This window comes from Bos indicus x Bos taurus, chromosome 6, assembly GCF_003369695.1.
Source record: "Bos indicus x Bos taurus breed Angus x Brahman F1 hybrid chromosome 6, Bos_hybrid_MaternalHap_v2.0, whole genome shotgun sequence".
In the NCBI taxonomy this organism is placed as follows: Eukaryota; Metazoa; Chordata; class Mammalia; order Artiodactyla; family Bovidae; genus Bos; species Bos indicus x Bos taurus.
In genome coordinates this window covers 115,328,919-115,350,926 of record NC_040081.1, presented here as the reverse complement: position 1 = coordinate 115,350,926, position 22,008 = coordinate 115,328,919, and the positions used below count along the sequence as shown (strand labels likewise).

General features: G+C 62.8%; 1 protein-coding gene across 5 annotated transcripts in view; it reads left to right on the top strand.

The window, feature by feature from the left end:
* Positions 1-22,008, top strand: part of SH3BP2 (SH3 domain binding protein 2) — a 35,428-nt gene that overhangs the window by 10,318 nt on the left and 3,102 nt on the right. The window contains exons 1-8 of one of the 5 annotated variants that reach the window (XM_027545229.1): positions 1,747-1,925; positions 15,299-15,438; positions 16,531-16,633; positions 18,279-18,396; positions 18,599-18,669; positions 19,439-19,518; positions 19,739-19,807; positions 21,316-21,958. In XM_027545229.1, coding sequence (XP_027401030.1) covers positions 15,303-15,438; positions 16,531-16,633; positions 18,279-18,396; positions 18,599-18,669; positions 19,439-19,518; positions 19,739-19,807; positions 21,316-21,958 — 1,220 coding nt within the window. In that variant the 5' untranslated portion in view covers positions 1,747-1,925; positions 15,299-15,302. Of the gene's footprint in view, positions 1-1,746; positions 1,926-7,561; positions 7,818-14,153; positions 14,318-15,298; positions 15,439-16,530; positions 16,634-18,278; positions 18,397-18,598; positions 18,670-19,429; positions 19,519-19,738; positions 19,808-21,315; positions 21,959-22,008 lie in introns of those variants that run through there. The other 4 variants (XM_027545228.1, XM_027545231.1, XM_027545230.1 and 1 more) reach the window with 4 other exon arrangements.

The window sequence follows — 22,008 nt, the reverse complement described above, 5'->3', positions numbered from 1 at the left end:
GCACCAGGTTGTCGGCACAGAGAAGCAAAGCTGGAGGTGGTGCCCTGGCCTGGGTGCTCACTCTGGGGCAGGTCTGAGACCCTCTCCACGCTCAGCTGGGCACGTGGCCCTCATGCATGTTCTGGACCGGACTGGCCTCCTCTCGCCCCAGCCCCAGGCCCTTTGCACAAGCTCTCTCCTATCTGGGACACTTGCCGAGTGACCTTGCTTGACTGCAGCATGTGGATGCTGGCTGATGTGTCACTGTGTCTGGGTGGAAGTGTTGTCACAGGGATGTGAGTCAGCGATGGCTACCTCCCCAGCAGTTGGGCATCCCAGACGGAGGGCAAGGCCAGCGTGGACCCCGGGTGAAGGGTGTGGTGTTTGCTCGCAGGTGGCAATGCCCTGACTGTCTCCTCCTGCCTCATTAGCAGTGGCAGTGGCAAGCGGGCCTCAGGGTGGGGCTTGTGCTCTGAGACAGTCTCCTGACCGGCTCCCCTGGGCTCTGGAGGGGCGCGCAAAACAGAAGCAGACCCTGAAATCAGGAGGGCAGGCTGGCACGCACCTGCACCCCCGCGCTGTGTGCCCCAGCCTTCGGCCCGGAGCCTGAGGGCCTCCTCCAGCTGTGCTCCGGGCTGTGGGAGCTCTGTCCGTCTGTCTGTCTGGAGAGCAGGTCCAGGGCCCCTTGCCCTCCTCACATCCCTTGGAGCCAGGCTTGGCAGGAAGTGTGGGGTGGGTGAGGTGGCCCGCGAGGGCGGTGCTGGCGCAGCAGCCGCTGCTGCAGCCCACTCAGCCTCAGCTTCCTCATCGGGAGCCGGAGACAGGCGGCGGGGAATGAGTGGGCCCTGGGGGCTGACACCTTGGCGCTGGGGGGACGTTCCCGGAGGCCGCTCCCTGCCGTGACCCACTGGCTTGGCCCTCTGTCACAAGAGGTTGACTGTAGGCAAGAAAGCGCCCCCAGCCTTTGAGACCTGCCCCCCAGCCTTGGCTCCAGCGAGTCGGGATGTGTCCCTAAAGGAGGAGCCTGTGACCTACGCATGTGTCCCCAGGAGGGTCTGGCTGGTGGTCGCCTGTGCTCTCGAGGCCGGGGGCTGGTGACCGGGACCAGGCCCTCCGCCGAGGGCAGGACCGAGCTCTGTCTGGTGCGCCAAGGAGTGACCCAAGGAGCGTGCACGTGGTTTCTGGGAAGACGTTGGGGTAGACTGGGCTTGGGGAAGTCCATGGGTTCCTCATTCAATAGGGGTCGGCCTCACTCTGATCTCAGAGCAGAAGGTCTGTCCCCTTCTGGGTGACCCGACAGAGGGGCTCGGAAGGTTCCAGCCCCAAACCTGGAGAGTCAGCAGCAGTGTTGGGCAGCCTGGTCTGCCTGGGGCTCGGCCCACCGGGTACTTGCGGCCAGGTGGGGGGAGGGGACGGTACCTTGTCTAGGCCCCACACCTGCTCTGCCCGTGAGGACTGCTGGCCTTGCTTTGTGGACCAGTGAGGCTGGGAGCGGTCAAGAGCATGGCCGAGGTCACTCTGGGGGTGTCCGGGCCTTGCTCAGTGGGCAGCAGACCCCCTGCACTAGGCGTCCATCCTTGCAGCCAGACAATCCACCCCCGCCCCCCACCCAGGGATGAAGAAATGGGGATGTTTGGGGCGAGGCGAATGGTTTAATTCAGTAAATGAGCTCCGTGGTTGGACCCCACGTGGAGTTGGGAGTGTCTGGCCAGTGGGTGAGATCTCTTCATGCTGCGAGAAGTGCCTGGTGTCCCTTTTGTGCTGGGGACGCTGCAGGGGACGGACGCACGGAATGACTGCCGTCTACATTCCCCGCCCTCAACCCCGAGCTTTGTCGAGGGCGAGGCAGACAGTCAACAGACAGACTGGCAACGCTGCGGTCAGCGCAGCTGGTGGGGGCACGGAGCCTCTCCTAGGAGCCCTGCTCGTGGGCAGAGCGTGTGTAGGTGGGTAGGGGCTGTGTGTGTGGGCAGTGGGTCTGGACTCGGGGCTGCGGAGGAAGGCGTGGAGCCTGGGGAGACGGGAGACGTTGCTCTAGGGCGAGCCCTGCGCTGGACAAAGGTGTTGTTTCCACACCGGGGCCGTGGCTCAGAATGGGGCCAGCGGCAGTGGGCAGGGAGTGCTGGGGGGTGCAGACCCTCAGGGGCAGCCTGGGAGGGCGTGGTCTGGCTCTGAGCAGGGCGGTTCGGGAGGACGGTTTCCTTTCCCGAGGTGCCCGTGACAACGGGGTGGCCGGCAGAACCCCTGGAGCCCCCCGTCCCCCAGCCATGCCCGGTGATCCTCGGGACAGCCTCTCGCAGGCGCCGACAGCCTGCTGTTCTCACAAGGAAGCAGGCCGAGGGCGGGCCTCGAGGTTAGGGTGGAGCCTGGCCTGTCCCCAGGGAAGCGTGTGCGTCACCAGCGCTGTCCTGCCTCCCAGGGTCCCGTGGTGGAGTGGCCCTGCCCTGGCGGGGGTGGGGGTGGGGGCTGGGGTGCCCGCGCCGGCTGTGTGCACAGCAGTGAACATCTGTGGGCGATGGGCCAGGAACGTGGGGGTGGACCCGGCCACACGTCAGCACTTTGGAGAGTTTTTTTTATCAAGCAATTAAAAAGTGGAAACTTGTCAGTGTCATGATGAACTGAAGTGTGAATCCTGGAACGCCTCTGCTGGCGTGTGGTTTGAGACGAGAGAGTGACGATGCCAAGCCGCGCTTCCCCCAGCCCCCGGCCCCCCACGACAGCCTATTGTGCGGACTTGGTCCAGAAGTCGGGGGCCCTGGGCCTGGCACCCCTGCCCAGCCGTCCCCCACCCGTCCACGTGCTTCTTCCTGGGGAGCCCTGCCCTCTCCAGGGCTCCGATGAGGGTGCCCTGCACCCGATGCAGGGCCTGTGGGCGGCCCTTGCTCTTTTCTGAGGGGTCCCGGCTCTCTTTGGGGGCCCCCAGCTCTGCCCCATAGGCTCACCCAACCCTTGACCCTGGCCCTTGGGAGACGCTGTCTGTTCTGGGAATATTTGCTAGAGGCAGAGGCCAGGCCTGGAGAGGCAGCCCCGGCTGGCTGTGGGGTGGGGGGCACACAGGGGCACGTGGGCTCCCTTGAGTTGTCTGTGGGGACAGAGCTCGAGGCGAGGGTCCCGAAACCACACTCCTGCCCCCGTTTGGCCACCGCCCTCGGAAGCCCCGGCTCCGTGTGGGCAGCTGTGCGTGCCAGCCTTTCTGCACTTCCCCAATTCCCTCTGTCCCCGCCCACAGCAGCAGCTGGACTGCCTTGCGACCCCACCCTGGGCAGCCCTAACAAGCCCCGGGGGGCCTCCTAGACCCAGGCACGTATGGCCTTCTGGGGGGTGCTGGCCTGGTCTCTGTTTTGCAGTGAGCAGACCCCAGGGCTCACCCAGTGCTGGCCAACGGCTCACTCACCAGGCAGAGGTCCTGGGGCCATGGGGCTTTGCGGCAGCCACTGGGCCTCAGTTCTCACTGGGGGTCAGCTTAGTCCCTCACTCTGGCTCTGGGGGACAGCCCAGGAGTGCACTGGTATAACCACGTGGGGGTGTGGCCGCATGCGTAGACGCAACAGTGAGCCCACCTGACCACGCGTCCTTCGGTCTCTCGGTCCCTTTGGTGGGGCATGGAGGGGGACCCAGGCCTGTGGGGAACGCTGGGGCTACATATGTGACACCCTGATACGCAAGGCTGGGCCACTGACTTGGAGACTGCAGAGAAGGGGCTGACGTTCTAGAACGTCCTTCTCACAAAGGTGCGGGGGCCTTTGGGAGAGGAAATAGTTTTCAGCAGAGCAGATCGCAGTCTGAGAACGGAGCGTGATGGTCCTCGTGACAGGCCCACAGCTGAGGGCCCAGGGCAGCGAGCAGGGGCCAGACCCCGCACACTCAGCCAGGGGCCAGCCTGACCTCTGCTCCGCGGGGGAGATGGCTGGACAGAGCCAAGGAGGGGCGGGCCGGGAGGTGGGCCCCACAGGTCTGGGGAGTGTGGGCCAGGCCTGGCCTCTGAGCCGGTGCACGGCGGGCGTGGGAGGTGGTGAGCCAGGCCCACAGGAGGCCGTGGACGTCCAGGGAGGCCGCTCAGATGTACCCTGTCCGGCCTCATGCCCAGGGGGCCCTCACAGAGCCAGCCTCACCCTGCAGGGCATGCCCCGGGCTTCTAACTGACTGTTACTTACTTCATCCAGGGAAGGATACGGGCTTGTCCCCGTGTGAAATAATTTCTCATGGCCGCCCTAACAAGCGCTGCAGGCTGGGGCCTGAGAAACACAGAAATGTGTTCTCAGGGTCCTGGAGGCCAGACTCCAAAGTCAGGGTGCGGTGTCAGCCGCACCCTGCTCCCTCGAGGGGCGAATCCTCCCTTCCTTCTCTGTCCTCCAGCTTCCCTGGGGGCTGCCTACGGGCCTGGGCTTCCTTGGTTTATGGACACTCTGCCTCTGCCTGCCCCTTCTCCTCTGTCTTCTCTCTCTCTCCCTTTATTTTTGGATCGGAGGCACAGCATGATGGTTGACTTGCGTATATTGTGAGAGGATTGCCACAATAGATCCAGCCAGCATCTGTCTTCTTATACCGATACAATGAAAAGCAAAAGAAGAAAAAATTGTGTTCTTGTGATGAGAACTCGCAGGATGTATTCTCTTTCCAGCTTTCCTGTGTATCACACAGCAGTGCCTGCGGGTCACCATGTCGTCCATCGCTTCCCTAGGATTTATTAATCTTATGACCGGAAGTTTGTACCTTTTGGCCGCCTTCCTCCAATTCCCTCTCTTTTCACTCTTTGCCTCTGATGACACAAACCTGACTTCTTCCTCGAGTTCTTCCTCTTTTGTCTGTTACAAGGATGCTTGCTGTTTCATTTACGGCCCATCTGGCTAAACCAGGGTGAGATTCTCAGTCACGTATGCGAAGATCCTTCCCCAATTAAGGTCAATCACAGTTCCCAGGGACTAGGACTTGGACATATATCTCTGGAGGCCCCCATTCAGCCCATGACATGGGGTGACCCTGGGCAGGACCCTGCCCCTACGCCACCCACTCCCTCTGCCCAGCTGGATGGCACCCTGGCCCGAGTTTCCGGGACTCCTTGCATCCCCGCACCAGAAGGCAGGTTACAGTGCCAGGCGGAGAGAAGAATGGGCTCAGAGAGGAGGGGAAGGACTCGGGGGCCGTGGTCCTGGAGGGTGGGGACCAAGTAGGTGGGCCCTAGGCTGGCTGTGGGTGGCCCCGAGCCCTTCGCAGGGACTGATGCAAAGTGTCTTATTTTGAGAGCTTGAGGTTTTCACCAGTGGAGGTGCCAGTCACCCTACCCTGGGCACAGGGCCCTCCCTGAGCCTGCAGGCTCTCCTTGGCACACAGGCGGCAGGTGGGCACCGGGCTGGGCACAGGGGCCCTGGGAGACTGGGGTTGCCAGGGCTGTGGTTCCAGTCCCCACACCTCTGTTCCCTGGCCGTCGGCTCAGCCAGCGCCCTGCTCTGTGAAGCCCCGCATCCCCGTGGTCAGCACGGGTGAGTGGGCTTTGACCACCAGGGCGGGACAGGCTTCAAGGCCTGCGGCAGGGGCGGTGCTGTGCCGGCCTGTGCCTTGCTCCAGAGCAGGCCGAGGACCCTGGAGCCCAGAAGGCTCTCTCGCAGGCTGACGCCGGGCCCCTGCCCAGCAGCTGGCTAGTCCCACCCACCCTGGTAAGTGTCTGGCTCAGTGGGTGGTCCCCAAGCCTGGAATTTAGAGGCAGCCGCCCTGGGAGGCTAGGGGAAGAGCTGCAACTTGGGGAAGGTGGGGTGGAAACCAGAGCTTCCCAGAGTTGGGACCCCAGCCCCACCCATCTTACTGCTTGGACGATGGTTATTCCCAGTCTAGTGGGGCAGAGGGGGCGGTTCCCACTATAGGAGGAGGGGCCATGAACGCCCTGTTTCAGGAACATGAAGTGAAATGAAGGGAAAGTCACTTAGTTGTGTCTGACTCTTTGCGACCCCGTGGACCATACAGTCCACGGAATTCTCCAGGCCAGGATACTGGAGTTGGTAGCCGTTCCCTTCTCCAGGGGATCTTCCCAACCCAGGGGTCGAACTCAGGTCTCCCACATTGCACGCGGATTCTTCACCAGCTGAGCCACCAAATGAAAGCAGCGTTATTTGCTGCAAGGATGAATTGCTGCCTGGGGAGATGGGACGTCACTGGGAGAAACTGGTAGAAACTGGGAGGCCTGGAGTGGGGGCCTCGGGAATCCTGGCCTCAGCCTCCGCGAGGGAATTGGGTGGGAAAGGGACCAGCGTGGTCTGACCTCCATGGAGACTCCGCGGCTCCCGCAGGGGTGGTCCTCTGTCTGCTCCCACCTCTGCCTGCACAGGACAGAGGCTGGCTGGGGCCCCCTCCCCACTCTGGGCATGCTGCGAGGGTGGACAGGAGGAGGCCCCCCTTAACCTCCCTGCCACCCCCTGCCTGTGGGCTGTAGTCAGCTGTCTGCCGTAGGTGCCGTCTACCCACGGCCCCCGGCGGGCACGGAGGCTGACGCTGGTGGGGGAGGCCAGGGTGCCCCCTGAGGAGAGTGAGGATGCACAAAACCAAGTTCCCCATCCAGGAGACGGCGGGGCGGGGCGGGGTGTGTGTCTGAGGCCCGAGCCGGACACCCAGATGTGTGCGTGACCAGGTGCCGGCAGGTCGGCTGTGGGTGCTCGCCCTGGGACAGCTGCTGGGCAGGACAGAACAAGCCTGTGCAGCGTCTGAGGAACTGCTGGCACCCTCAGACCCTGCAGCCGCATGGCCCCAAAGTGCTTCGTCCCCCAGCTGGTGCTAGGAGTTGGGGCGGGGGGCGGACCTTGAGACTGGAGCTCAGGGGAGGGGAGGCAGTGGGCACAGGGCTCAGTGCCCAGCAACTTGGGCTGGACTCCCCGCTCCCAGCTTGCTGGGTGGAGGAGGGAGCCCAGCTTGGACGGGCAGAGCAGGCCTGGGAGGGGTGGGTGGGCTGCATTGTGAGTGGGACCTGGGCGGGGACCAGGCAGTGATGGAGCGCGCTTGGCCACTCGGGGTGGAAGTGCTTTCTAGCAAGCCAGGTGTTTGCTGGGGAGCCGCGAGTGCGCCCCGTGGGGGTGTGTGAGCCCAGCTGTGTCACAGAGGCTGTGCCTGGTGTGGGCGCGGGAGGGGCAGAGAGGCCTGGGGGACAGGAGGGAAGGCTGGCATCCCATCCGTCCTTCGTCCCTTGGGGTCAAAGGACAGAGAGGCAGCCACCTCGACACGTGAAGGTCTCCTGGTACGAGAGGCGCGGGCCCCTGTGTCACAGTGGCCTCCAGAAGCAGAGCCGCATGGCAGATTCTGTATTCTGGCCCGTGGGGCGCCCCGGGGAGGTCGTAACCTCGTGTTCGGCTGTCTTTGGGGCCAGGGAAGCTGGGCTTGACGCCCTGGAATCTGGGGCTCCCGTGATTAGCTGGGAAGAAGCCCAATCTGCAGAGGTGGCTGTCGGGCGGGGGCGGGACCCTGGCAAGGGGCTTCCTCCCTGAGGCAGGGGGGTGGTCACAGCCGGCCTCATCCTGGGGCCTGGCGAGTGTAGTCTCTGGCCACAGTGGGCACGGCTGAAAGTCAGCAGGCCAGTCAGCACTGGGCCTCACAGGAAGTGCTGGCTACCCGGGGCTGCCCAGGGACCCGGCAACAGGAAGTCCTAGGCGGGGAGGAGCCCCGGCGGCTACAGGTCCCAGACACAGGCGGCGGGCGGCTGTCAGCAGGAGCAAGCAGGCACTTCACCTGCCTGGGGATGCTGGCCGAAAACCCGCCCCATGGCCCCTGAGCCGCATGGCCTTCCTGGACCCCAGGACACCTGCCCCCAGGCCGTCGGCAGGCAGGAAGAGAGCCATGTGCTGGGTCAGCGCCACCAGGTCAGTGAGGCGGCCCCGGGCCAGGGGACTTGGGAGCTCGAGCCAGCCCAGCACCTGTAGAGCTGCTCTGGGGGGCCCGCGTGCGAGCCTGCACCCACCCTCCTTGGGGCGGCGGCGGCAGGACTCACAGGACCCTGGCCGCGAGCCCCAGGAGGACAGGCAAGGCCAGGGGTGGACGGGGCAGCCGGTGGGAGCCCAGGGCCTGCGCCGCTCGGCTGGCAGCCTGCAGAAGGCCCTGGGTTGGCGTGGGCCTTCCACTGGACATCCTGCCCTGCCCAGGGGGTGTGGTCACTGGGTCCTGGGTGCACATGCTGTGAGTGTGTGTGAGTGTGCCTGCACTGGGGTAATGCAGAGCCGTGTGAGCCCCGTTGGCTGCTTGCCCCCCCAACCCTACCCCCCCCACGCCCCCCCCACGTCCTGGAGCGCTATGCCCCATGCAGGGGCACCTGGCAGGGTGCTCAAGAGCCTCGGGGTCTCAGGGACCCCACCCCGGGTCGTGTACCCTCCCTTCCCCTGGCACGGCTGCTCACTGGCCTTCGTGGGAGATGGTTTTTTTTTTTGGTTTCCATTCTTTTACAGAGAAAGATTCAGGGAAGAGGAAGGGGGAGGAGCAATTGAAAGGGGAGACTGAACCCAGAGGGGCTGGGTCCTGCCCCTCAGGCGCCACCTAGCGCCTGCTGTGTGCCCGGGTAGGGGTGGCAGGGCCATGTTGCTTGGGAGCTACTCAGCATCTCTGACCCTCGCTGTCTTCACCAGTGGGCATGATGCCGGTTCACACGTCGGGGTGCTGGGGTGGGGTGGTGATGTGGGCGATCCCTGAGAAGCACGGAGCCTGGCACACAGTGTGTGCCCGGGGTGCCCCGTGCGAGCCCGTGACCTGGGGGTAGAGCAGCGCTGTGCAGTTTAATAAGGAGTGGTCAGGCCCGGCGCTGGACGGGTGCAGGGCTGTGGGGCGGTGCTGATGGCTCTCATCTGCACCCAGGCTGCCTTGCCCAGGGCACGGGGTCCCCCACAGAGGGTCCTCTCAGCCCCTGGAGGCTGTGTGTGTGAGCACACCACGTGGGAGTCGGTGCGTGTCTGTGAGTATGTTTGAGTGCAAACTGGTGTGTGTGAGGGTGAACACGCATGTAAGAATGAACGTGAGCATGCACACGTGTGGATGAGTGTGTGCCTATGTGTGAGTGTGAGCAGCTGAGCGAGTCCGTGTGTGCATTTGAGGGCATGTGTGGATGTGGCATGTATGAGCGTGTGCAGGTAGGTGTGTGTGAGTGTGCATCTTCAGGCATGCATGTATAAGCACGCACGTGAGCTTGTGATGAGTGAGTGTGTGCGTGGTTGTGAATGTGCGAATGACCGCCCTGGGGACCTGGTCTCTTCCCCTCTGGGACCCTGGGAGCCCAGGCCTCCCCTTCCTGCAGTGCTCGCAGAAGGGCAGCTGGTGACCACCGACAGGAACCCCTAGCGCTGTGGTCGCACGAGGCGCCGGCTCCCTCGCCACAGCCAGGGCCGCAGGTCTGCAGGTGTCGGGAAGGGGAGCCGAGGGAGCTCTGCTCTCGTGCACAGGTTCACACGGTGCACACGTGTGTGCACACACGCCAAAGAGCACGCACAGTACCTTCTCGCCCGCACCGTGCGGCTCACGCACGCGTTTTGCCTGGGCGCGCAGTCTATGACGGTGGCTGGGTGTGTGGGCCTCTGCAGGGGATGACCACATGCCCTGGGGACTCACACCCCAGGGGGAGGGGGAGCCACAGAGCCTGCACTTCCTGGAGCCCATTGGGGCTATCTCTGCGAGGAGGAGCGGTTTTCACCTGCCTGCGCTGCAGCCTCGGGCCTCGGTCCCACAGACCAGTCTCAGCTTTCAGAGAAGGTGGGGGTGAGCGCGGAGCAGAGACCAGAGAGCTGCCTGGCGCTGGGCTCCTGGGCAGGTCCCGGCATGGCGGGGCAGGGCCGGGGGCCCAGAGGATGCAGGGGCGTCAGGACAAGCTGGCCCTGCCACGGTCCACCCTCTGGAGAGGGGCGGCAGAACATGGGTGTCCGTCGCTGAAGCAGGGATGCTCCCAGGGGACGTGACGGTGGAGCACAGGCAGGCCTGCGGCCGGGCCAACCAGTGGACACCAGGAGTGCGCCTCCAGTCCGCAGAGGGGGCCGTGGCCAGGTGAGACCGAGCCCTTCACAGGCCTGTGCCTGCCTGGCCGCCGAGCCGACCAGGGTGGGACTGCGGGGCCGCCCCAGCTTCTTCCCCTCCAGGTGTGGAGCCAGGAGGAGGGGTGGGCCCCGTCAGTCCTCAGCTCTGCCTCCAGCGCCCCGCCCCCACAAAGATTCCAGGTCTCCTTACAGACTTGGGAGGAGGCGCTGGAGTGGGCTGGGGGCTTCTAGGCCACCTGCAGTCCCCACCACCCAGGGCAGCAGCATTCTGCTCCTCCCGTGGGACAGCCCGGTGCCCCTTCTGTGCCCGGGTTCCCCCCTCTTAGGTCGGGGAGGACCACCTGAAGAAGGGCAAGCTGAGCTAGCTCCTGTTTCATTTTTGGATTGTTGCTGGCAGAGAGAAATACGACGGAGTTTTGTGTGTGCACCTGCTCAGTCCTGCCGCCTTGCTGAGCTGGTTTGCTATTTCTAAACATTCTTTAGTGGATCCCTGGGGTTTTTCCTGACCACCTAATCTCTGAACGGTTTTGCTTTTTCTTTTCCAATCTGCATAGCTCTTATTTCTTCTTCCTGTATAACTGTCCTGGAAACTCTGGCTCAGTGGTGAATAAAAATGTCCTTCCCTTGTTCCTCACTGGACAGGAAGCTTTCGGTCACTCCCCACTGATGGTGATGTTAGCTCAGGGTTTTTCATTGATGTTCTTCACCAGGTTGAGGAAGTTTCCTCCTACTCCTAGTTTGTTGAATGTTCTTAAAAAAAAAAAAAAAGTTGTCTGCACCGGGTTTTAGGTGCGGCACAAGGCGTGTTTAGTCTTTGTTGCGGCCTGTGAACTCTCAATTGCAGCCTGTGGGATCTAGCTCCCTGACCAGGGATTGAAGCTCAACGCCTTGCACTGGGAGTGCGGAGGATCAGCCACTGGACCACCAGGGAAATCCCTATTGAGTGTTCTTATCATGAAGAATTGCCAGATTTTGTTAAATGCTTTTTCTGCATCTATTGAGACAGTTGGGGCTTCCCTAGTATCTCAGCTGGTAAAGAATGCGCTTGCAATGCAGGAGACCCCGATCAATTCCTGGGTCCGAAGATCCCCTGGAGAAGGGATAGGCTACCCACTCCAATATTCTTGGGCCTCCCTGGTGGCTCAGATGGTAAAGAATCTGCCTGCAGTACAGGAGAACTGGGTTTGATCCCTGCCTTGGGAAGATCTCCTGGAGGAGGGCATGGCAACCCACTCCAGTATTCTTGCCTGGAGAATCCCCATGGACAGAAGAGCCTGGCAGGCTACAGTCCACGGGGTCACAGAGTCAGACATGACTGAGCGACTAAGCACAGCACGCTGAGACAGTTGTGTGGTTTTTGTACTTTATTAGATTGATAAATCAGACAAGGTGATGGCACCCCACTCCAGTGCTCTTGCCTGGAAAATCCCATGGATGGAGGAGCCTGGTGGGCTGCAGTCCATGGGATCGCGAAGAGTCGGGCACAACTGAGCGACTTCACTTTCACTTTTCACTTTCATGCATTGGAGAAGGAAATGGCAACCCACTCCAGTGTTCTTGCCTGGAGACTCCCAGGGACGGGGGAGCCTGGTGGGCTGCCGTCTATGGAGTTGCACAGAGTCGGACACGACTGAAGTGACTTAGCAGCAGCAGCAGCAGCAGACTGATATATTGTATTGTTGTTGCTCAGTCGCTCAGTCGTGTCCAACTCTTTGTGACCTCATGGACATGCCAGGCTTCCCTGTCCTTCACCATCTCCCAGAGCTTGCTCAAACACATGTCCATCGAGTCGGTGATACCATCCAATCACCTCATACTCTGTCGTCCCCTTCTCCCACCTTCAATCTTTCCCACCATCAGGGTCTTTTCCAATGAGTCGGTTCTTCCCATCAGGTGGCCAAAGTATTGGAGTTTCAGCTTGAGCATCAGTCTTTCCAATGAATATTCAGGACTGATTTCCTTTAGGATGGATTGGTTTGCTCTCCTTGCAGTCCAAGGAACTCTCAAGAGTCTCCTCCAACACCACAATTTAAAAGCATCAATTTTTTGGCACTCAGCCTTCTTAATGGCCCAGCTCTCACATCTAGATATGACTACTGAAAAAACCATAGCTTTGACTAGAAGGACCTTGTCGGTAAAATAATGTCTCTGCTTTTTAATATGCTGTCTAGTTTTGTTGTAGGTTTTCTTCCAAGGAGCAAGTGTCTTTTAATTTCATGGCTGCAGTCACCATCTGCAGTGATTTTGGAGCCCAAGAAAATAAAATCTCTCACTGTTTCCATTGTTTGCCCATCTATTTGCCATGAAGTGATGGGACCGGATGCCATGATCTTCGTTTTTGAGTGTAGAGTTTTAAGCCAGCTTTTTCACTCTCCTGTTTCACCTTCCTCAAGAGGCTCTTTGCTTTCCGCCCTAAGGGTGGTGTGATCTGCATATCTGAGGTTATTGATATTTCTCCCAGCAATCTTGATTCCAGCTTGTGCTTCACCCAGCCTGGCATTTTACATGATGTACTCTGCATAGAAGTTCAATAAGCAGGGTGATATAATGTATTACATGCTTGAATTTTGCTTTTTGAGGGTTTTTTTGGCCTCAACATAATTCCCCCACCAGGGGTTGAACCCAGGCCCTGGCAGTGAAAGTGCTGTCTTAAGAACTGGACCACCAAGGAGTTTTCTACATTCTTTGAATTTTGACTGTTAAATCAAGCTTGCATTCCTAGGTTAAATCCCACTAGGTGTGGTCTAGAATTCATTGTGTGTGGTGCTGGATTCGGCTTGCTAGTGTTTTGGTGAGGAACTTTATGTCTACACTCATAAGGGGTACTGGTCTGTAGTTTTCTTGTGAGAAAACTTGGTTTTGGAATCAAGGTAATGCTGGCCTTTTAGAACGAATGCCTTCCTCTGGATTTTGGCAGAGTGTATGAAGGACTAGTGTTCGTTTGGACCAACTCTTGAGGGTTAAGTTAGCTCAGTTGTAAGAGGAAGCAGTGGAAACACAGTGGACAGAGGCCTGAAGGTGGGAGCGTGGTGGATTTGAGTAACGCCAGCCCTGGGCTTGGCTGGTGCAGGCACATGGTGGGTGGAGGGCAGGAGGAGAGCCCGTGAGAGAGGTCCACAGGGGCCGGATCTGGAAGGGCTGGTGGGATGTGAGCAGAGCAGCCATGGACATTGGGTGTGTGTTAGAGAATGTGCCAAGGGGAGGGTGATGGAGGAAAGAGACTGGAGGCCCAAAGGGAAGTGAGGAGAGGAAGTGGTGGCACCCAGAGGTGGTGGTGGCACAGGCAGGGGGGGTGGGGTGGAGGCAACCTGGGGGGCTGGGAATGCTGTTGGGAGGGGTTGGCAAGGGCACTGTGAATGGGCACGGAGCGAAGGGAGGTTGCTGGGAGAGGCCAGGGCTGGCTGCGCTGGCCTGAGGGGAGCCGGAAACCAGGGGCAGGCAGCCAGGTGGGAGCAGGGCTGAAGCTAGACCTGCCCTTGCTGCCCGTGGCCCATGTTAATCAGCAGTAGAGGAGGCAGGATGGTGGGGAGGCCACCAAAGGCCTCCGCCAGCCTGGGGGTCTCCTGGGAGAGTGGAGGGTTCCGAGGAAGTGGGAGTTGCCCAGGACCAGACCCCTGACTCCTGCGGGGAATCCCGGGTCAGACCGGCGCCGCAGCCTTCCCCGGAGGGGGCACTGTCGCCCACCAGCCCCGCCTGAACCGAGGGGCAGGGCGGCCCTCGCCCCGACTGACCAGAACCCCTCAAGGTGAGGTCCGGGGAGAAGGCAATTTCCCAAGGACTCCGCCGTGCGGAGCCGGGTGGGGCGGGGGCCTTCTAGCCGCGGGGCCGTGAAGCCGGCTGCCCGTTCGCCTCTGAGGCTTCCTGACTTCGGGCGGCCCCCTCGGGGGTCCTCCTTGCGCCCGTGCACCTCCTCTTTCGGGGCGGCCGGGGGAGAAACGGAGGGCCGGGCGGGGCGGTGCCTCACCTGCCCCGGGCCGTGCGAAGGGAGGAGCCGGGGGCGGGGCGGCCCGGGCTGGGGCGGAGCGAGGGGCGGGGCCGGACGGGGCGGCCGGGCTGGGGGCGGGGCGCGGGGAGGAGCCAGGGGGCGGAGCGACCCGGACTGTGGCGGGGCGAGGGCGGGGCCGGGCGGGGCGAGGGCGGGGCCGGGCGGGGCGGCCCGGTTGGGCGCCGGGCCGGGGGCGCGGCGGCATGGCGGGCGCCGGGCCGTGGCCGCGGGCCTGGAGCCGCCGGGAGGCTGGCTCTGGGGCCGAAGCGGCGGCCGGGGCGCGCGGCCCGGGGCCGTGTCGGTGCGCACAGGGGAAGCGGGTGCGAGCTGCCCCCCCGATCCCAGCCGGGCCCGCCGCGTGGACATCGTGAGTACAGAGCGGGACCGAGCCGGCGCTTCCGGCGAGAACAAAGGCGGGCTGGTGGGCGGGGGCCGGCCCCCCGCGGGTCTGGGGGCTCCGGGCGGGGCGGGGGCCCGTCTGTCTGCCGGCACCTCCTTGGGCAGGCACCAGCGCTGGGCCCTCTTCTCCCTATGTCCGCGGTGCTCTGTCCTGTGCCTGCCGGGCGGGCACGGGGGTGGCGCGCTTTTGTCATAGTCTCCGCTGTTGGGGGACGCAGACCAGAGGGCTGGCTTTGTGTACAGGGGAAGCTGGAGGGGGCAGCCCTCGGGACCTAGGCAGAGGGCGAGGCCGGGGCCCCAGGGAGGAGTAGGCGTCCGGGCAGACGGAAGGCAGCGAACATTTGGTGGAGCAGTCTGGCTTGCCGAGAGCAGTGGTTTTCTGTGTGTGTGTGTGTGTCTGGGGATGGGGCAGCTGTTCCAGCAAGACTGGGCTTCTGGGTCTGACCCTGACTCCTCCAGCTTCACTGTGGACCCAGGAGGGATGAGGCGCAGGTGGGATGGGGGCAGCACAGGGTCGGGGGTGCAGTTCAGAGGGACCAGGAGTAGACGGTGGGCCGGAATGTAACTGGGCATTGAGGAGCCTCACAGAGGAGCGCGCTCTGAATCTGCGATTTGAGGGATGAGTAGGAGTTCTTCATGGAGGAGGGGTAGCAGTCATTCCAGGCTCAGGCTGGAAGTGTGAGACTGGAAGAGCCTGCCAGGTTTCTGGGAGAGCGGCTGGAACAGGAGGAGGAGGCTGTGGAGTGGGGTCCTGGAGTGGAGGGTCATGTGTTAACCCCAGGCAGGCAGCCTGTCCCTGGTGACTGCACTGCGTGGTCCCTGCCTGAGTGATGCCCCAGGCTGACGGGGTGTCTCCCAGCCAAGCCAACACATGGTTGTCGTGGCCATGGTGGGCAATAGCGTGTTCCCATCCCCGGCTAAGACATGTCCCCTTCCTTTTGTGTTGTAGCTTCATGGCGGCCGAAGAGACACACTGGCCTGTTCCTATGAAGGCCATCGGTGCGCAGAACTTGCTCACCATGCCTGGGGGTGTGGCCAAGGCCGGCTACCTGCACAAGAAGGGCGGGACCCAGCTGCAGCTACTCAAATGTGAGTCTCCTAGGTGGGGGTGAGGGGCATGAAAGGAGGCCCCGGGGATAGGGCTGAGCCTCCCTGGGCCTCTATGGCAGGTAACCTGCCTTCCTGAGCCTCTGCTTCCTTCCTGCCATGGGCCCTCTGGAGTTTCCCTTCTGTCTCTGCTCATGCACCCTCGGGCCCTGAACTTGGCCTTTCTAGCCCCCAGGGCTGTGGGAGGATCTGGGGTGGTGCAGCTGGGGGAGGCTGGAGGGCATCGGACACACAGTGCTGACTCCCCGTGGCCAGGAGCTGTGGGCCCTTGTTGGTCTGGTAGGTCTGGCTCCTGGATGGTACCCTCACCGTACCAGTTCGGTGTTCAGTGAGCCAGACAGTCACTCTGTCCGTAGTGAACCCATGTGCCAAGCCAACACCCATCTGTGTGCTGGGTCTCTGGAGAGCTTCATGAGACTGGGGCTCTGGTCCCTAGGCCCCAGGCCTGGGAGGTGCTGGGCTTTGAGACACTGCAGGCCCAAGAGCGTCAGGACCTTGTCCATCCCTCTGACCAGCTGCGAGGTCCCATGGGTTGCTCGAGCCGTGCCCTCTGCCAGGGACTCCCTGACCCTGTGTTGCCTGGTCGAGGTGCCCCAGGCTGACTGGTTTGGTGTCTCCCTCCTCCTCTCTGACCCGGAGGCTCCAACGAGGGCCTGCAGCTGAGCTGCTCCTGGGCCGAGGAGGAGGTGCTCAGGGATGGGGCTCTCACCATCACTACCTGGGGTCGGCCCCATGTTGGGCGGGGGAGGGGGGCGCTCTTGTTGGCTGCATCTCTGGGCTTTTTTGCCCCCACCCTCATTCCACCACCTCCCAGCAGCTGGGCAGCACCAGCAAGGTGGCTCTGGCTTCCCTGGCTGCTGGCCCTGTCTCTGCCCTTCCTTGAGCCAGCTTTAGTCCTTGTTCCTAGGCACCACACAGTCCCCCTGAATCTCCCCCTGCCTGGGGGGGACCTGCATGCCCATCAGCCTGCTGCCTGTTTAGACTCTGGCGTGGAGCCATCCTGGGCCTCTGGGCATGGTCCCCAGAGTGGGGCCTGCCCGGGGCCGAGGCTCACCCACCCTGCCCTGCCCGCAGGGCCCCTGCGCTTTGTGGTCATCCACAAACGCTGTATCTACTACTTCAAGAGCAGCACATCCGCCTCGCCGCAGGGCGCCTTCTCGCTGAGTGGCTACAACCGGTAAGTGCCCTGCTGACTGTGCTGCTGGCTGCCTCGGCCAGTGGCTCCCCCTGGCTCCCACTAAGGTAGGTCCAGGCCTTCCTGTTTGTGACCCCAGCCCTTTGGACCAGCCCCACCTCTGCCAGTCCCTCCTCTCCTGAAAACCAGCCCTCAGGCTTGGCCAAGGGCCTGGGGGGGGAAGCGAGGGCCTCCACCAGGGTTGGAACTCCCAGAGTCTCCCTCAAGCCCTCCTTCCTCCCTACGCCTCGACCTCTCCCCCACTGCCGCCGCCTTCTGGCCAGGAGCCCAGCCTGCTGGCCCAGGCTGTGCGCTGGGGCTTTAATCGGCCATGAGCCTGCTCCCCAGGGGCTGTGTGACTGATGGTCCGCCGGGCCGTGGAGCAGGCGCCCGGATGGGATGGGGCATGTTGGCGTGTACGGGCCTGCCCTCAGCCTCGGAGACCTGCGTTGCAGGGTATGATTCCTGGCTGTAGGCCTTGGGGTCACAGCACTCCGGTCCCCTGAGGAGGGCCTGGCTCTTCCTGCCTGGGGGAACCCGCGGGTCTTGTGGTGTCAGTGGCAGGACGGGGACCCTTGGGGAGTGCTTCTGGCCTTTGTGCGCATCCTGGCTTCCAGCGCAGCGCCAGGTCTGCAGGCGGAGGGCAGGGAGGCTCCAGGGTCCTGTGGCTGCCAGCGAGCACAGGGGGCGTGGGGCTCTGGGGTCCTCTGAAGAGGGACATTTTTTTTTTCCTGCACCTGAAATATTTTTTATGGTATGAATCTTTCTTTTTTACACAACTGTGTGTCATAAAGTACAAACCCATAGCACGGGAAGAACAATAATCAGGTCAGGTATTTAAATACATATTTTGCACATTCTATTTCGTCCTCATAGCAGTCCTGTATGATGATCAGGGATGACGTTGCTGTCCCCATTTTACAGATAGAGTAACCGAGACTTCAGAAGGTTAAGGGGCTCGCGCAGGTTAGCCAGGAAATAGCCAGAAACTCAGATTCTCCAAGTGCTCTTCTTTCTAAATGTCTCTGTGCCATAATGACAGAAGCTAGAGGGACATTTCTTTTCCCCAGACAAACCGCCTGGAGCCTGGTGGGGGTGCCACCTTGCCCCAGGGTATGGTCCAGGCCCTCTGATGGCACCTGCCCGGGTGCCCAGCCTGACCGCATGCCCCCAGCAGATGTGATCATTCCCTGAACCCCACGTCTTGGCTGCGGAAACAGCCACGGTCACTTTTCTGAAGTGCTCTGGGGCACGCTGCCTGGGAACAGGGGTGGGGCCGAGGCTGACCCAAGCCCTGTGAGGGACCCCAGCAGGCAGGCCAGGGGTTAGGCGGGGCCCCAGGCATCCAAGTAAAGTCTTGCTGGGGGGAGGCCAGCGAGGGTGGAGTGTCCTTGACTCGGAGCCCTGCACCACTGCTTCCTGGAAGCCCTCCTGGGTTGGCACTGTCTCTCACCGCCCTCCCTTGCCCACACGCTTCCCTCTGCTGCAAGCACCCAGGCCTTCAGGCCACAGCGTGGGGGCGGGGGGAGAATGACCGTGTCCCTCGGGACGTGGTGCTGGGGGCCAAGGCCTGTCCAGGGCCGGTCTGTGCTCAGGCGCTCCCTGTGGGCGGGGAGCAGATGATGACCACTGGTAGTACTGCCCGCAGGGTGATGCGGGCGGCTGAGGAGACGACGTCCAACAACGTCTTCCCCTTCAAGATCATCCACGTCAGCAAGAAGCACCGCACGTGGTTCTTCTCCGCCTCCTCTGAGGACGAGCGCAAGGTGCTGGGGGCGGGCACGGGCGCGACCCCCACGTGGGCCCTTGCACTCAGGGTGGTGGTCTCAGGAGGAGCCCTGGGTGGGCCCGTGGAGGGCCGCAGCACCAGAAGAGCCAGCCTTGGGGGTCAATGCAGACCAGCCCAAGCGGGGAGGGCAGGGCAGGTGAGGGCGGGTCCTGCCCGCTGAGGCCCTGGCTCACCTGCAGAGCTGGATGGCCTTGCTGCGCAAGGAGATTGGCCACTTCCAGGAGAAGAAGGAGCTGCCTCTGGACGCCAGGTGGGCGGGGCCTGGGGGTGGGCGGGGTGTCCCTCAGCCAGGCCAGGACTGTGAGCTGGCCCACAAACCCCTGGGGGCTGGGCCCAGGGTCTCCTCCTTGAAGGCGCTTCTCCAGGTGCCACCTGGGCCGCGTGTGTGGGGTGTGCCCCCGAGTGTGTAAGCCTGTGTGTGCGTGCGCCCTGTCGGGGGCGTCTGTGTGGGAGGTGACATGTGGTTTTACCTGTCCAGCCAGGAGGCCTGATTTTATAACGGCTTAGTCCTTTGGGTTCCCACCCCCCTTCACGGGGGAGTGAGTCCCCAGGGCAGTGGGCCAGCCCGTCTGGGTCTTGCTGACTGCATGGGGAGGCTGGCTCAGCAGACAAAGGGGCTCTCTGCGAGGGAACAGCATCTGCCTGATCCTTTCAGAGATGAGGATTCCAGGGGGCCCCTGCCTGAGCACCCAGGGCAGGAGCAGGCGAGGACCTGGGCCCAGCCCTGAGGCCTGGCACCAGGCTGGGCAGTCGGAGTGCGCCAGTGGCAAGAACCATAGTGGGGCTGAGAAGGCAGTCGTCGCCCGCTGCAGTCTCCTGTTCTCTGTGTGTCTGCGTGTCCAGCTCTTTCCTGTGCCCACACGTCTCTGCGCATGTTGTTCGTGTACTCTTCTGTGTCTCCGTGCCCACGCCTGCGTTTGCGTCTGTCTGCGTGTCCCGAGAGTCGTGTGTCCGCGTGTGTGAGTGCAGGCGGCCCCCTGCCCCGTCCTCACTGCCTGCCCCACTCTCAGCGACTCCAGCTCGGACACGGATAGCTTCTATGGTGCCATTGAGCGGCCGGTGGACATCAGCCTGTCTCCGCACCCCACAGACAGCGAAGGTGAGACGCGTCCCGGGGCCCAGCCCGCGCCCCTGCACAGCTGGCAGCTGCGCAGGAGGGAGGCATAGCTGACTGGCCTGCCTGCTCTGCCCCTTGGGCTTTCCCAGGCAGCCTGAGTGTCCGGGTCCGGGGTCCCCATCCTCGCCCCTGCCTCCCTGAGGGGGTGGGATCGGAGGGTGACGCCCAGCAGCCTCGGGCCTGACTCCCGTCCGCCCCGCAGACTACGAGCATGACGACGAGGACGACTCGTACTTGGAGCCCGACTCCCCCGAGCCTGGGAGGCCCGAGGGTAGGTGGGGCGGGCCTGCGGCCTGGGCAGTGCATGGGGCGGGGAGCAGGGCCTGGGGACTGGACAGAGCTGCCCCAGCTGGGAGTGGTCGTCTGGGTACGGCTCTGGGTGGCCTCCGGCCTGACCTTCTCTACCTTAGGCCTCAGTTTTCCTCCTTTGGCTCAAGGGTTTGGAGGATCAGACCAGGAGGGGCTGGCTCTGGTCTCTGATCTCCTCCTGTTACTCTGGGGTAGGAGAGGGGTGGTTCAGGGATAAGTTGGGGGGGCCCTACACTTAGCCAGGCCCTGGCTGAGCTGGGGACAGGAAGGCTAGCCCTCTGTGAGCACCTCTGGTGGCCATGTGGTCACTCCCTGCCCCACCCAGCCCCGCCTCCCACAGCCAGGGTGACAGGCTTGTACCCGCATCCCTGGGAACACAGGAGGGGTGTGGGAGGGCCACACCTCTGTCCTACCCTCTGTCCTGTCACTTCTGCCTCTGCCGTCTGTCCCCATCTCTCCGTCCCCTGCCTTCTGTCTCGTTGCTCGCTAGTCCTTCTCCCACCCCGTTCTCTACCCCTAGCTCCTCTTGTCCTTGTCACTTTCATTATCCCCGGGGACTTGGCCCAGTTCTTCCACCCCCGCCTACCTATTCCTTGACCTCTTCTCCAGTGACCTTGGCTTCTGCCTTCCTTAGTCCCCTCACAGCCTCCTCTTAGCTCTTGTGGTTGTTGTTCAGTCTCTTAAGTTGTGTCTGACTCTCTGCGACGCCACGGACGGCAGCACGCCAGGCTTCCCTGTCCATCACCATCTCTTGGAGCTTGCTCAAACTCCTGTCCATCAAGTTGGTGATGCCATCCAACCATCTCATCCTCTGTCATCCCCTTGTCCTCCTGCCTTCAATCTTTCCCAGCATCAGGGTCTTTTCCAATGAGTCAGCTCTTCACATCAGGTGGCCAAAGTATTAGAGCTTCCGCTTCAGCATCAGTCCTTCCAATGAATATTCAGGACTGATTTCCTTTAGGATGGACTGGTTGGATCTCCTTGCAGTCTAAGGGACTCTAGAGAGTCTTCCCCAACAGCACAGTTCAAAAGCATCAAGTCCACTCAGCATCCACCAAATGTCTTGTAGCAGCTTGAACGTGTCATGACCAGACCCAACCTGTCACCCCCCAGCCAGCTCCTGCCCTTCCTCCTCGCCTGTCGGTGGGAGTCCCAGCAGCCCTCTGAGCCCAATCCTGGGAGGCTTCCTGGTGTCTTCTCTCTCTCTTGCACCCCCTCCGGGAACCTGATGTGGCACCTGGGCTTCGGGAAGTTTTTCCCAGGCTTTGGAGGGCAGTTGGGGTGGGCCCAGTGGCGTGAGGCGGGCCAGACCCAGAAGGAAGGCCACACCAGGAGTGCCAGGTGTGGGGGGCTGTGGGGCAGCCAGGCTGAGGGGCAGGAGCCTTGGCTGTCTGCCGCCCACTGAGGGGGTGCAGCTGCAGCCTCCAGCGGGGGACGCCCGCTTACCACGTGGCTGTCTTTGCTCTGCAGACCCCCTGATCCACCCGCCGGCCTACCCTCCGCCCCCCGTGCCCACGCCCAGGAAGCCAGTCTTCTCTGAGGTGCCCCGCGCCCACTCCTTCACCTCCAAGGGTCCAGGCCCCCTGCTGCCACCCCCGCCCCCTAAGCGCGGCCTCCCGGACACCGGCCCGGCCCCCGAGGACTCCAGGCGGGAGCCGCCACCCCTGCGGTGGGTGGAGCCCGGCTCCAGGGTGCCAGCCGTCTCCCGGAGGATGAGCGACCCCCCGTCCAACATCCTGCCCCCCGGGCCCGGCCTCCGGAAAGCCCCTTGCTTCCCTGAGAACAGCAGCCCCAGCCTGGAGCCCCGGATTCCCGCGCACGGGGTCAGCCCCTCCAGCACAGCCACGGCTGCCTCCCGGAACTGTGACAAGCTCAAGTCCTTCCACCTGTCCCCACGGGGGACGCCTGCCCCCGAGCCCCCACCTGTGCCGGCCAACAAGCCCAAGTTCCTGAAGATGGTGGAAGAGAGCCCCCCGGGGGAGGCGGCCAGGCCTGGATCCCGTGTGCCCCCCGTGGCCCCCCGGCCACCTCCGCTGAAACTGCCCATGCCCGAGGCCGCAGACCGGCCTCCCGTCCTGCCCCGGCCAGAGAAGCCGGCGCTCCCGCACCTCCAGTGAGTCTGTGCGGCACAGGACCCTCCCTGCCCTGGGATACCCCTCCCTG